Here is a 14,153-nt window from a genome sequence, read left to right as displayed (position 1 = left end):
ACCACATTACAAAGATGATGTGTGTCTGCAGAGAGGAGCTGGACACCTTTTAAGTACAGAACCCACTCAGCGTGCATTTTCAGTTCCCTTGTTTCCCTCTCCAAGCTCCCTGCAAGCTCAATGAAAATCTGCTGCCTCTTGTTTCTCCCTCTTTTTGCAGAGAGAGGAGCAACATGTCATTTACACCTATCATGTCAGGACAACACTACACCCACATTGCCTGTGCATGAGGCAACACACACAGATTTCTGGGAATGCTCAACCAGATAGAGGTTTCCAAGCGCTTGGAAGGAAGCAGACACGGCAGCTGGTATGTAAGCGACTTACTGCAAGTAGCAAAGTCTCTTTGATGTACGGAGGAGTGTGTATTTTAACAGCTCCTGCAGCACACCATAGGAATCTGTTCCTAGGAAGTTACAGGTTTCAAACCACCCCTTGGCAATTTCACGTTGCAGGAGCCAGACCCATCTTGGTGCAAATCCCTTTGAAAAGGTAGCAACAACAGTGCCTGGGGCAGGGGGCGGGGGAGAGGGGGAACGTGTGTGTGCTTTCAGAATCTGCTTTAAGTGTTGAGGACACAGGCTTGCTCTAGCAAAGAACAAGGCTGTGCAAGGCACGGCCTCCCCCACCCAGTGAAAGGGGCTTGCAATGTAAACCACTCTGGCAGGCCCTGTGACTCTATCTTCTCAATCCCAGAAAGGGGGTGGGTGGGGGAATCTGTAGAACTAGGACAGAGCCAAATTCACAGCAAGCGACTTTCTGGCCAAAAATGGCAAAAGCGCAATGAGTCTCTGGGAAGGTCAGATTGGCACAAACTCCGCTCTCACTTGCTAGCTCTCTCCAGCCGGCTTTGGAATGCAGCTCGAAGCAGCAAGGGGACAAGCTAGCAACGACTTAAGCAAGGAAGCGCTAGACCTCTTCAAGCTGGAGGGGGAATCCAGGGTAGCAGGAGATAATCTCAGAATATGACCACCCAGGGGGAATCCAGGGTAGCAGGAGATAATCTCAGAATATGACCACCCAGAGACATTGTTCTCCTTCTGCAGCAAAAAAAAAAAAAAAAAGTGGGGCTGGCAATTGTGGCGTTAATAACAGTATTTCCCATGAATTGCTTCTAAGGCAACATTTCAGGCTGGGATAGATGGCATTTATTTGAGGAGGAGGAGGAATCCTTGCCTTGCTTTGCTGCCAGCTTCCTTCAACCATTAAAGACTTCCATACAACAAAGATGCACCCAAATCTCCTCTCACTTGCACACATCTAGCTGAATGTATCCGCAGCCTTCCCTACCACCATAAAGACCAGAAACTGCTTTTTGATTATTGCAATGAGAGCACCGGTTTCCTGACGTCTCCACTGCATGTGGTTCGACTTGCTTACTTGATCAAAGTTGAAGAGGACCAGGTAATGTGGAGCTAATTGCTCTGCTGGCACTAGTATGCATCTCTTCAGTTGCAGCCTATTATGATCATGACTGCACAGACTGTTCTGCTGGGGGAGGCGCAGTAGACTATCCTGCCTTGCGACGCAGAGTCAGAGTCAGGCACATGGCCGCCTGATTCCTTTCAACTGAGATTTAGGAAGGTTTCAGCAGCCTGGAGAAGCTTTCCAAATACACTTCCTAACCGCAGGTGTCGGTAAACCCCTGGGCCCAGGTGATGTGGAAATACAGTGTTATGCAAAGATGAGCTGAACTGCAAGGCTAAGCACGTTTTTGCTATTTTAGGTGCCTTGTAGGCTGCTCTCAGATTGGATTTATGCAGGCAACTGAAAACCCTGCCAAAGTTGTCCCTAAAGTGCAGGTATAGGGAAAGAAATGCAACAGCTATAGCAGAACTACCCCACCCACCTAAAAATGCTGCAGCATAGGTGTATGGGTTAAGGGAGTGGGTGGCACTGTGGTCTAAATCACTGAGCCTCTTGGGCTTGCCGATTGGTAGGTTGGCGGTTCGAATCCGTGGGATGGGGTGAGCTCCGGTTTATCTGTCCCAGCTCCTGCCAACCTAGCAATTCAAAAGCACATCAAAGTGCAAGTAAATAAATAGGTACGGCTGCAGCATTGTGTTTCCATGAGCTCTGGCACTCGTCACAGTGTTCCGTATGCCAGAAGCGGTTTAGTCATGCTGGCCACATGACCCGGAAAGCTGTCTGCGGACAAACGCCGGCCTGAAGGGAGCACCACACCCCATTGTTGCCTTTGGCTGGACTTAACCGTCCAGGGGTCCTTTACCTTTTTTTATGAGACAGTAGTTGGAAGTGCATACATTAAATACATCCATGTGTTTTCCCACTCTCAGGGGAACAGGTACCAAACAGAATATAGGACTAACAGGGTGTGGAATGGGAGGAAACTTTGCACCGTACACAGTACAGACTCCACAAACAGTGCTGGGAGAATTCCGTCTGCCCAACCCAAATCAGGGGGCATACTAGGTGACAAGCTCTTCTTACCTGGCATCCGCTTCACTGTAATATTCCCTAGCAACAATGTCTTCAAAAAGCTCTCCACCAGTGACCCTAGGAAGAGAGATAAATTCATGAGGATACAAGTACCCACTTTTCATTTGGAGGCTGTTAGAATTCACACTTCCTGCTCAAAGCAGATGAGATTCCTCCATCAGACTTTCCTAAATACTCTTCAGAAGAATTCAGAGCAATCCTGAAACTTGCTGCTTGGCTGGCATATGCACAGATTAAAGCCAAGCTGCTATTTTAGCTTGATTTACAGTGCCTATTATGCCTTCTGGTTGTACGCAAGATGAAAAGATTGAAAACGCTGTCCAGGTCTGGAAAGCCAGCTAAAACATTGCTTTCCTGAATGTCCAACATCATATTGGAATCATATTGGAATTGCAAACGTACTTCACCAACTCACACAAGCCTATCCCCAAATGGTGGATTGAATAAACTTCTTCAGCACACCCACAAGCAATCCTTGCTTGTGTTTTTAGACCAGAGTTACTCAAACCTGTGTCTCAAACTGTTTTTTTATGACTACAACCCCCATCATCCCTAGCTAGCAGGACCAGTGACCATGGTTGATGGGAATTGTAGTCCAAAAACAGCTGGAGACCCAAGTTTGGGAAACCCTGTTTTAGACTTATCAACCCTGGCCAAATATGGTTCCAAGTACAAGGAAGTACTGGGTCAAGTTTATTTCGTCAACTGCAGAGACAAATGTGATATCCCTGCAGTTGGCAAGAGCCTATTGCTCTGGTTATTTTTTGCTTTTTGGATTAGAAAACTTTAAGGTCCAAAAGGATATATCATTGCCAGTATAGGGTGGAAGGTCTCATGACATGGTAGTGGAACTTGGGGTGTCAGCGCAGGTTCTAGTAAAATACACAGTGTAGTATTGTGTGCAAAATTCACACATAATTTGGGTTTAAAAAACAACAACCCCACACACCCTTGAATCTATCAATTGCTGTAGCAATGTCTGGAGGAACAGAAAGGGAGGAGAAAATAGAACACCTGGATATATATTTTATTTAGAAACTCCTTCTACAGCCCACACATTTTTGTCAGTGATGATGGATCAAAGTTAAACAGAAAGCACTTACAGATCAAAGACGAGGTAGTGGAAGCCTTCTTCCGAAATGCTCTCATGGAGCCGCACTGCAAACAACAAAAAGAGACAGAACAAACTCAGCAGGAAACTGAGGAACAGAGGAAGTGAGGCAAAGTGTATTGACCTGGACCAAACCTGCCCACCACAGTGTTCCCTTCATGAAACCACACAACTGGGTTGTGGATATATTTACATTCCCATTTGGTGTTGCTGCAGTGAGTTGTTATTCACTAATAAGCGAGTACCAACAAACAATAATATAGTGCTTTAGAGTATTCAGAAGTGCACATGTGCCCTCAGTATTCTGTAAGACAACGGAGTAAGAAAGGCAAGTTTCATCTCCATTTTGCAAATGGGAAACTGAAGCTCTCGCTCTCTCTTTTCTCTTTTTTCAAAGCCTGATCCAATAAGGGCTTTGCCAGTGGGAGGGAAAAAGGGGTTTCCCCAATTTAAATTGCCATGCTGCAAAGCTGGTATGAGGCTTGTATGTTTTGCCCCGTGTACAATTAGCAGCTTCCACAGGCCATTTAGATCAAGGAAACCACGCTGCGGTAAAATCATCATTAACGGAGCTCTGGTCCAAACCTGCCAAGCAGGCCTTGCTGCAGTGACACTACGAGGGAGCAGCGTTCCACAGAGGGGGTGATCCATATGTCAGATTCCCCAAAGGCCACACACGAGACACAAAGTCAAGGTGAATGTGGGCACAGATGCAAAGCGAACTAGTGCCACAGCACAGATCGAGAGGAGACACCCGACTAATGCAGCCGTCAGCAATTCTGCAAGTAAAGGAGGAGGAAGAAAAGAAAACCTGAAATGGAAAAGTCAGGGCAAGGATTAGCATTTCTGCTGCTGCTGCTGTAAACTGCTGAGGCAGAAGGAAAGAGTTTCATTGGGCATTCAAGGAGTCGCCAGTTTTTGACAGCCCAAGGCAATGTGAAACAAGGACACTTGCAAGTCAAAAGGTTAAGATGGGGCAGAGAACCTAGGTGGGGCAGCGGGTGAGTGGCATGCAAAGGCGCACAGTAGGGAGGCATGGGGTAAAAAGCAGAATGGTGGCTTTGTGGTCGCCGCTAGAATGGAATATTCAACAAGTAGGTCATCTGGACAATGTACAGCGGAAGAGCAACTTAATTGAAAACAAAAGCAGCATCTTCTCTCTGTGAAATTGCACTCCTTTCACTTAATTGCCTATTGAGCTCCAGCTCTTCTCGAACTGGAACAGCCCCAGTATTGATTGGCTGCAGCAAACCAAAGAGAAAGGAAGAAAGAAATGGAAAAGGGAAGGAAGGAAGGAACAAAACCTCACTCTGTGTGTGTCTGTGTGCATAGATGAAAAGGGAAATGTTCTCTGTAAAGACAGCAGAGGATGACGAAGAGGAAGAGGAGCTGCTCCTAATGCTGTTTGCTGGCTTGGTCCCCCTTTATGGGCAGACCCACCCCTGGATTTGTGCTTCCTCCTTTTGTGTTTATTGCCCTGGAAGTGGGCACTGCAGTAGGAGAGGCTAGCAGACTCAGGTGGTAGACCCTTGGACCTGTCTTGACACCAGCCCCTTAACCCACTGTAAGAATTTTGGAAATTCCTCTTCCCCAGGGAAATCTGCAATGGGAGAAGGAGAGAAAGCTTCATTCAGCATAACCTACAAGATCATTTCTGCTACTCCTAACACTGCAAAGGGGTCCCATCCAGCTATCTAAGCTGTTGTATAGCAGAAGTTGGATTTAAAAAGCTTGCCTCCTCGCCAGCAAGTGGGGCACAGCCTCCCCTGAATAGGCTTGAACCTCTGATTGCTTCAGCAAATACCTATGTCTGCCAGCGTCTTGACAAGCTACAGGGAACTGGGCATGTTTAGCCTGGAGAAGAGGAGGTTAAGGGCTGATATGATAGCCATGTTCAAATATATAAAAGGATGTCACATAGAGGAGGGAGAAAGGTTGTTTTCTGCTGCTCCAGAGAAGCGGACACGGAGCAATGGATCCAAACTACAAGAAAGAAGATGCCACCTAAACATTAGGAAGAACTTTCTGACAGTAAGAGCTGTTCGACAGTGGAATTTGCTGCCAAGGAGTGTGGTGGAGTCTCCTTCTTTGGAGGTCTTTAAGCAGAGGCTTGACAACCATATGTCAGGAGTGCTCTGATGGTGTTTCCTGCTTGGCAGGGGGTTGGACTCGATGGCCCTTGTGGTCTCTTCCAACTCTATGATTCTATGATTCTACAAGAGACTTTGCCTCCTGTGCAGCGGACTATTGAAAAGGTGGCATTGGGTGCCAAAGACCTGGTCCTAGGTGCCAAGGAGCCTGTTTAGTAGGTGTAGGCAAAGGAACTGCCCAGGACAGCATTTTCTGTGTTGCACCCCCAGGAATTTGGCACCAAAACCATACTTGGAGGTGTGATTCTGGCCTTCCTTGCCCACCATCTTCCAACAAAGCAGTGTTCCTCGGTTTGTGACCCTGGGATGGTGAAGAGTTCTTGTGGCTGTCCATAGTAGAGGTCATGCTATGCTCAGCTGACCCTGGAGGAGGTGGGGCTAAGGGGAAACAGGTGCCATATAATTAGACATGCCAATGAAGTCATAATCCTTGGAAGTGCCAGGAGTTTCCCCTGCTGCTAGCTGTGCAAGGGGAGGCCACACAGGCAATGCAGACCCACCTGAGCACTCCTGCACCTACTTGTGAGGAGGCACAGCCATGGGGACCATGCTGCTGTTGCCCAACCCTCTCCGTGGACCCCAAAGGGTTGGCCCTCCTCCTTCCGTTCTGGAAACAAAGGAGGTGGGGTGCAAACCAAAAAAAGACTGTAGGGACAAAGAAGAAACAGGAAAAGAACGAAATGGAGCCAGGGGGTTTGGGAGAGAGGTTTGGAGGAACAAAAGACAGGAGGAAAGAAGACAGAAAGGGAAAACAGAACAAACACACAAAGTAGCAGGCAATTTGGCTATGCACTTATGGAGCTGTAGCCACACCCTATTGAGTCCAGGATTAGCCAAAGAGAGGTGCCATCCCAAGGTAAAGGAATGCCCTCCAAAAGGCTCTGGAAAAAGGAAAGTGACGATGTCCTCCTTTCCGAGTCCATTCCTTTAAAAGCACGTACCATAGCGAAACGGCAGTGAGCGTTATGATCCAAGAAGTCCTTGTTCAAATCCCATCCCATCTAGGAATTCACTGCATGCCCTTAAAGCAGGCAAACCAGGATCTCAGCCTTCTGGCTGTGTGCATTAATGGTAACACCACTATAACCAACCTTGCAGAGCTGTCACAAGGTTGGCTGAGAACGTATGTGAAGTTCTTCTGGACGCCGCTGTCTAAATGACTATTTACCGCTATTCCTTCTTGGCATACTGCACGGAACACAGCATTATCCTAAGTGGATTTCTGTGCTTTGGACTTTCCTCAGGTTGCATTAATGCTCCTCCTGTCTGTGTGTTTTACGGTAGGCACACCTGCCCTGTATCCTCTCTCTTCAGAAAGACAATGTTAGATAAAAACCCAAGGGATTAGACCAGTACCAGGAGGTTCTGTTGCTAATGGACATTTACCTAGAAGTGATTAGTCAGCTCATTGTTATTTAATTAACAGGGTACATCCTGGATAGTTGACTATTAAGCTGCCCTTCTTTTGCAATGCTCTCTGTCATAAAAGTAGTCCGTTGCATTTTCTTTAAATTATTTACAGATGGAAATGCCGTGTTCTGTGTCTTCCCATGGGCCTCCTTGATTCTGGTATCTTATATTTTCAAAGTTCTCCACAGAGATTCTCAACAAAAGAACTGCCCGTCCCTCCTGTGTGGATAGGAGAGGTGGACTCGTAATCTGGTGAACCAGGTTCGCTTCCCCGCTCATCCACCTGCAGCTGCTGGGTGACTTTGGGCTAGTCACACTTCTTTGAAGTCTCTCAGCCTCACTCACCCCACAGAGTGTCTGTTGTGGGGGAGGAAGGGAAAGGAGGTTGTTAGCCGCTTTGAGACTCCTTAGGGTAGTGATAAAGCGGGATATCAAATCAAAACTCTTCTTCTGTTCAGATAGGAAGCGCCATCAACTTCCCATTGAATTTATATAAAACCACCTATGGAAGGTGGACAATCGCAAGAGAAACTTGCTTCCCCAATTAACAATTACGTTAACAATAATGACATTTTTAAAACTCTTTACAACCAGGGCTTCCTTGCTAAATAAAACTGTATTCAACTCCATTTACACTGTTCATATGTAAGCCTGGTTATAGACCACAGTTAAGGAAATCAGCTGGCTGTTCAGTCCAAGCAGTCCTCACTTTGTTCCTCCTTTCCTACAATAGGAAAACAAACTATGGAGCGGCTGGCTTAGCATTATGTGCAAACAAGCATGCATGGCTGATTGGTTTCTAAACAAAAGCATAGACAAAAACTTGGGTCCCCGTTCATGGTTTGTTTGGAGAGAAACAAACCATGAGCGTTGGCTCACATATGACGCTAAGATAGCTGCTCCATGGTTGTTCCTTGCTCTAAGAAAGGAAGAGTAAAAAGCAGGGACTGCTCAGCTGCTTGCAGAAGTGTGTAGCTCATGCACCCACTAATTTCCCCAACAATTTAGCTAAATTTAATATAAACAAGGCCACCGGAAAGAGCTTCAAAAGCACAACTCGAAAAGTGAGTGAATGGGCAACAGCATGGCAAAAAATAAATTCAGCGTGAATGGGTGTAAAGTGATGTACATTCACATATACAATGGAGATCTGAACTGGCTACGCCTATTGAGGAAGAAGATACTTGGGTTCTGGTGGATAGCTCAATGAAAACCAGGGATATTTTTTTTTCAGTCGGTACTCTCCAGAACTCAGTTCCGGCACCTCTCAGGTGGGCGTCATTGCTATTGTAAGACAACAAGGGAGGTGTTCATTGTGAGTTCTGCCACCTTTTTTTCTTTAAAATAACAATTAAAAAATAGCACTGGTGAAAGCCAGCAGCTTTGAAACAAGCGAATTCCAAGCTGGGATCTGAAAATAAAACTGCCAATATCATAATGCCTTTATATAATCTATGGAGCAGTTAGATTTGGAATACTGTGAACAGTTCCGTTTGCTCACATCTCAGAATGGATAGGATAGAGAGCTGGAAAAGGTACAGAAAAGAGCAACCAAAAATAAGATAGAGGCTGAAGCACCTTCCCTACAAGGAAAAGTTGAAGTATTTTAGGTGTTCTAGATTCAGAGAGGCAATTTGAGGTGTGGCGGGCTGGTAGTGGTGGTAAGGATGGCAGAAGCAGACAGAATTACTGTGCGGAGAGAGATAATGATTTTGCTCCCCCATCACAGTCCTAATACTCAGGGTCAACCAATTAAATAGCTTGGCGAAAGATACAGAACAGACAAGACATCCACCCTTATTCACAACTTGTGTAGTTTATTAATCTGTTGTTATCTTATTTTATTTTAACTGCAGTATGTTGTTTTGGGTTATTTGTAAGCAGAAAATGCCGACGGTACTAATGAATAATTAGTAAAATAAATCCATGCCTAATACATTGGTTATCCTCCAATTCGAATTAAGCCTGCTGGCCTCCTTTCATCTTTTTTCTTTAAACACACACACACACACCAACACACAAACCACCACAAAAACTCTGCCACCCACCATCACCTCCTCATTTTCAATCAGATACAGTGCTCTCTTCCACCTGCACAAACCAAAACCTTGAGGTTCACAAAGCCTCTCTCTCTCTCTCTCTCTCTCTCTCTCTCTCCCCCTCACACACACACACACACAGAGAGAGAGAGAGAGAGAGAGAGAAGAAGAAGAAGAAGAAGAAGAAGAAGAAGAAGAAGAAGAAGAAGAAGAAATGGGCAGATTTCAATACTGTAGGAATCTCTCTGAGACATTTAGGCTGCTTAGGTGAGACTAATGCTGATGCAAACAGACAAGGCAGCATTGAAATGGGGATCTCAATTTCTTGCCCAGTAACTCCAACGTTCCCTTTCTTTCTTTCTTTCTTTCTTTCCCCATGTCATGTAGTCTCCAAATTACTCTGGAGATCCTTTTGCAACAAGACACTCTGTATAAATGCCAGGTACTCAGAGTCAGCACTAACCTCATCCCTGGGCACATGCCAGGCAGCCATTAGGCAGAATCTGCATCTCTCCATATCGGTAATGGCTCTCTCGCTGCCCCCATGCATTAGCTATTGGGGGGCAGGGAGGCAGTTGCCCTACTGAACTACCGCAGCAAATTGAGTGGAGATGGGATAAGAAGAACAACCAGAATGAATTTACTCCCCTCCCCCTGCCCGCCCGCCAATCCACTGCCACCGTCCCCACCTCAAAATACTACACTCAGCATTAAGGATGTGTTGAAGCTACAAATATAGAATATACACACAGGCTGACAGACGGCAAAGTGAGTGCTATCATCATCAGCAATGCAACTGATACAGACATTGACACAGATGGCCGCCACCCACTCGCCATTTTCCCCAACTGCTCATTATCCCAACACAGCCAGAAATGCGCATGGAAGAGGCTGTGAACAGCCCCGCCACATCAACAACACCCATTGCCAGCAAGACTCCCCGCACACCAAGATACAGGTTCCCAGTAGGAGTTCACCGTTCAGCTTTGGCTGTCAAGGGCAGCTCAGCTTCCCACCCCCAGCTTCTCCCTAATTATATTAAAACGGGCAGAGTTTTGCTGCAGCTGCTAAGGCAGCTTCCAGAAAGACTTTCCTTTTAATTAAAAGTTTGCTATTAAAAAGCATTAGCATGTGTAATGCAAATAATCCTTTGTAAATCATCTGCTCCAACAGCTAATGACGGGCTTCGCCAGAGTGGTAACGGGTGACATAAGGATGGTTAGCTAACAGGACACCGTGTGCAAATATTCACTAGTTCCTTGGGATTAACCCTCTTTCCCCCAACCAACACGCACCCCAACCAACCAAGCCACACCAGGGATAAAAAGGGAGTCAAGAACTTCCTGTCTTCTGTGCCAAACCACCACCCCCAAAAAATACGTGCACTGCCTGCCTTTCCAAACTGAAGAAACTCATCCTGTTTTTCAGTAGATCCATTGCAAAAGCAACCATTGGCAGCAGAAACACCCAAGACACAACTGAAGAGCCCTCTACTAAAAGGGAAAAAAAGAGTCAGGGAATTTGGGACACCACTAAGGGTGGGAAAGGGGGAGTCAAGTCAGAATCGCTGCTGTTTGTGTAAGGGGACAGTTCCCAGCCAATCCTGCTTATTTATGCTAGCCGGCCCAAATCAAACCAACCTTCAGCAACTAGGTGGCTTGAGGCCCAGCTATTTGAAGGACTGCCTCTCTCAGTCCCTACCAACCTGTGCCTTAAGATCTGCAGGAAGGCCCTGCCTGCACTTCTAGAAGTTGTAGTTTGCAAGGTAACAGTGCAGAGAAGGGCCTCCTCTGTTGTGGCACTCTGGATCTAAAATTTCCTTCCCCTGGAGTTATGTCTGGGCATTCCCTCTGCTGTTTTTAGACATCAAGACAAATCTTTTTATTCGGGTCTCTGGAGACGCTGATTTATGTGACATGTTTTTGCTGTTGGATTTCTGTTATATAATATTGTTCATTTTAATACTTTAATATTGTACTGGTGTGTCATATTTTTATGAACTGTTGCTTACCACCCCGAGAACCCCTGGGTTGAAGGGCGGGTTATAAATCTGATTAATAATAAAACAAGAAAGAAAGCATGTAGGGGTTACGTTCCAGAGAATTGTAAAGGAGAGGGAAGGGGGTGCATTTTTCACCTCTAGCACCAAAATTACTTTTGCTCAGGTAGAATAGAATGCTACACTTTCGAAAGCAGGGTGGACCTCGTAGGAGGTTCACTGAATGACAATGGAATCGTTTGGCAACCCGCTTCCTGCATACATAATTAACGAAATTATCACCTAATAAATCATCCGTGGAAAAATACGAGGAAAAATAATTCAATTTATAATGCAGCGACTTTGGAAGATGCAAACATGATTCCAGGAGATTCGAAAGTTAAGAGATGGCAAACCTTTCCTTCCATTTGTTGTCTGTTTGGGTAGCTTTAGCCCAAGGAGCATCAGTAAGTTATCATTAAAATTATGGCACCAGTGTTTAATCAACTAACTGATTAAAAGCATTTTGATAAATTAAAAATATGCCCTGAATATCTAAACTTTTTTTTTTTTTAAGACATACAGTAGAGCCAGTGTGGTGTAGTGGTTAAAAGCGGTAGACTCGTAATCTGGTGAACCAGGTTCGCGTCTCCGCTCCTCCACATGCAGCTGCTGGGTGACCTTGGGCCAGTCACACTTCTTTGAAGTCTCTCAGCCCCACTCACCTCACAGAGTGTTTGTTGTGGGGGAGGAAGGGAAAGGAGATTGTTAGCCGCTTTGAGACTCCTGAAGGGGAGTGAAAGGCGGGATATCAAATCCAAACTCTTCTTCTAGAGCGGTTTCCGAATGTCTTGGAAGCCGAACGCTGAAAAGTGAATGCTTCCGTTTCGGATGCACCTTGGAAGTTGAACGGCTTCTGAGACGCGTTTCTCAATTTTCACCATAGACTTTGCTGACAGCCCTTTGATCCTCGGTTTTCAAACGTTTCAGAAGTCGAATGGTGTTCCGGAACGGATTACGTTCGAAAACCGAGGTTCTACTGTACAGTGGTATCTTGGTTTACGAACTTAATCCATTCCGAAAGTACGTTCATAAACCAAGGCGTGCTTTCCCATAGCAGAAGGACTCAATTTACAAATGGAACACACTCAACAGGAAGCGAAACATGTTCCTATTCCAAGGCAAAGTTCACAAACCAAAACACCTACTTCTGGGTTGGCAGCATTCTTAATCCAAGTTGTTCATAAACTAAGCTGTTCTTAAACCAAGGTACCACCGTACTTACAAGAACTGTAGATGACAGCCAGCATCTTAAAAAGAAGCACACTCTCTCTACCATAAAATAGGACACATGTCTGTCCTAAAATAGTATTGTTAGGAGATTGTTAGTCTTTTAAGATGCTATGGGACTTTTTACCAATTTATTCTATAAAGCAGGCTAGCATAGGTGCCTCTCAGTTTTGTTGGTAAGTGCCCCAAATGTGTGGAAGAAATAAATACTGTGGAAACGGACCATTTCTACATCACTACTAAAATAGCCAAATGAGTGATGGAGGCTGCAGCTACCTTGCTAGTAGCATTTCAGCTTATGTTTCTTTTAGCCTTTCTGATAGCCTCTTTCCCTGGGAATGCCCAGCCAAAAAAAGATAGATGTTCAAAGTCTGCATTGCCTTCTCCTATGGTTTTAAGGAAACCTTGTCTGCTGGCTGCAAGACTGGCAGTAAGTTCAGCAGTCCCATTAAAATTTGGAAGGCATGAAGAGAAGCAATAACAGCCCAGAGATGCTGAGCAGTTGAGACATAACTTCTGGCAAAGACCAAGATAAGAAATTACACAGGAGCCCAAAGGCTCAATCAGAAGACAGATAATTCCCATACTAAGAATACAAAGATAAATGCGGAAGGAGATAAGGAGGAAAAATAAGGATATACAGATCCAAGAAAGTACTTGAAAGAAACCTAATTTTAATATGAAAGAGAGAGGGTGGTATCATTTGTGCCACCCAAAATCTACTCCCGCCTACCACCAGTTAAGAAGTTGAGCTAAAAAGCAAGGGGGGGGGGACAGATTCTTTAATTTTTAGGCAACAAACCTTATTAAAAGGTAAAGGTAAAGGTACCCCTGCCCGTACGGGCCAGTCTTGACAGACTCTAGGGTTGTGTGCCCATCTCACTCAAAGAGGCTGGGGGCCAGCGCTGTCCGGAGACACTTCCGGGTCACGTGGCCAGCGTGACATCGCTGCTCTGGTGAGCCAGAGCCGCACACGGAAACACCGTTTACCTTCCCGCTAGTAAGCGGTCCCTATTTATCTACTTGCACCCGGGAGTGCTTTCGAACTGCTAGGTTGGCAGGCGCTGGGACCGAACAACGGGAGCGCACCCCGCCGCGGGGATTCGAACCGCCGACCTTTCGATCGGCAAGCCCTAGGCGCTGAGGCTTTTACCCACAGCGCCACCCGCGTCCCTTATTATTAAGCCCCCTGCAAATTAGAGTTCCAATGTACCTCCGATCTCACCATGCCAAATCTCCCACCCCAACAAGCAGAATTCTATTTACTATGCTACATTGGCCACCCTCCTAAAACTTCCAAGAAAGGAGAATTCAAAACTTCCTCAAGCAACTTGTTCTGATATCTCCACCACATCCCCCGGCGCAATGTGTTGCCTGGGAAGTGTTTTTGCAGAGGGGGAGGTTTGATACCAAGTAGGGGGAGGGAATGAAGATTACTATTTTACCCTACAAACAACTCCTGGAACCATGACAACCCAGCCTTCTCTTCAGCAGCTGTGAGATCATTCCAAGGCACAACTATTCAAAGCCGGAGCTGGGAAAACAGCAAACTGTGTCTCCTATCAAAAGGGACTCAATAGCAGGTCCTGTGCCCTTCCCTCATGACTCCAGGTTCACACGGGAAAAATGGAGTCACCCCATGCAGAAAGCATGGGGCACAAACGCTGGCTTAGCATACTGGCATGCAAAAGTCCATTGATGTTGCTTTGCTAAGG

General features: G+C 45.8%; 1 protein-coding gene across 36 annotated transcripts in view; it reads right to left on the bottom strand.

Annotated features, from left to right (window-relative positions):
• CAMK2G (calcium/calmodulin dependent protein kinase II gamma) overlaps nucleotides 1-14,153 on the bottom strand; it is a 159,317-nt gene that overhangs the window by 68,833 nt on the left and 76,331 nt on the right. For all 36 annotated transcript variants that reach the window (XM_083440413.1, XM_083440406.1, XM_083440416.1 and 33 more), the window contains 2 exons: nucleotides 3,564-3,618; nucleotides 2,452-2,517 (listed from right to left, as the gene is read on the bottom strand). In XM_083440413.1, coding sequence (XP_083296539.1) covers nucleotides 2,452-2,517; nucleotides 3,564-3,618 — 121 coding nt within the window. The remainder of the gene's footprint in view (nucleotides 1-2,451; nucleotides 2,518-3,563; nucleotides 3,619-14,153) is intronic.

The sequence above is a fragment of the Podarcis tiliguerta genome, assembly GCF_965153285.1.
Source record: "Podarcis tiliguerta genome assembly, chromosome: 5".
NCBI lineage: Eukaryota > Metazoa > Chordata > Lepidosauria > Squamata > Lacertidae > Podarcis > Podarcis tiliguerta.
The sequence above is the reverse complement of the archived record's forward strand: the minus strand, read 5'-3'. Positions and strand labels throughout refer to the sequence as shown.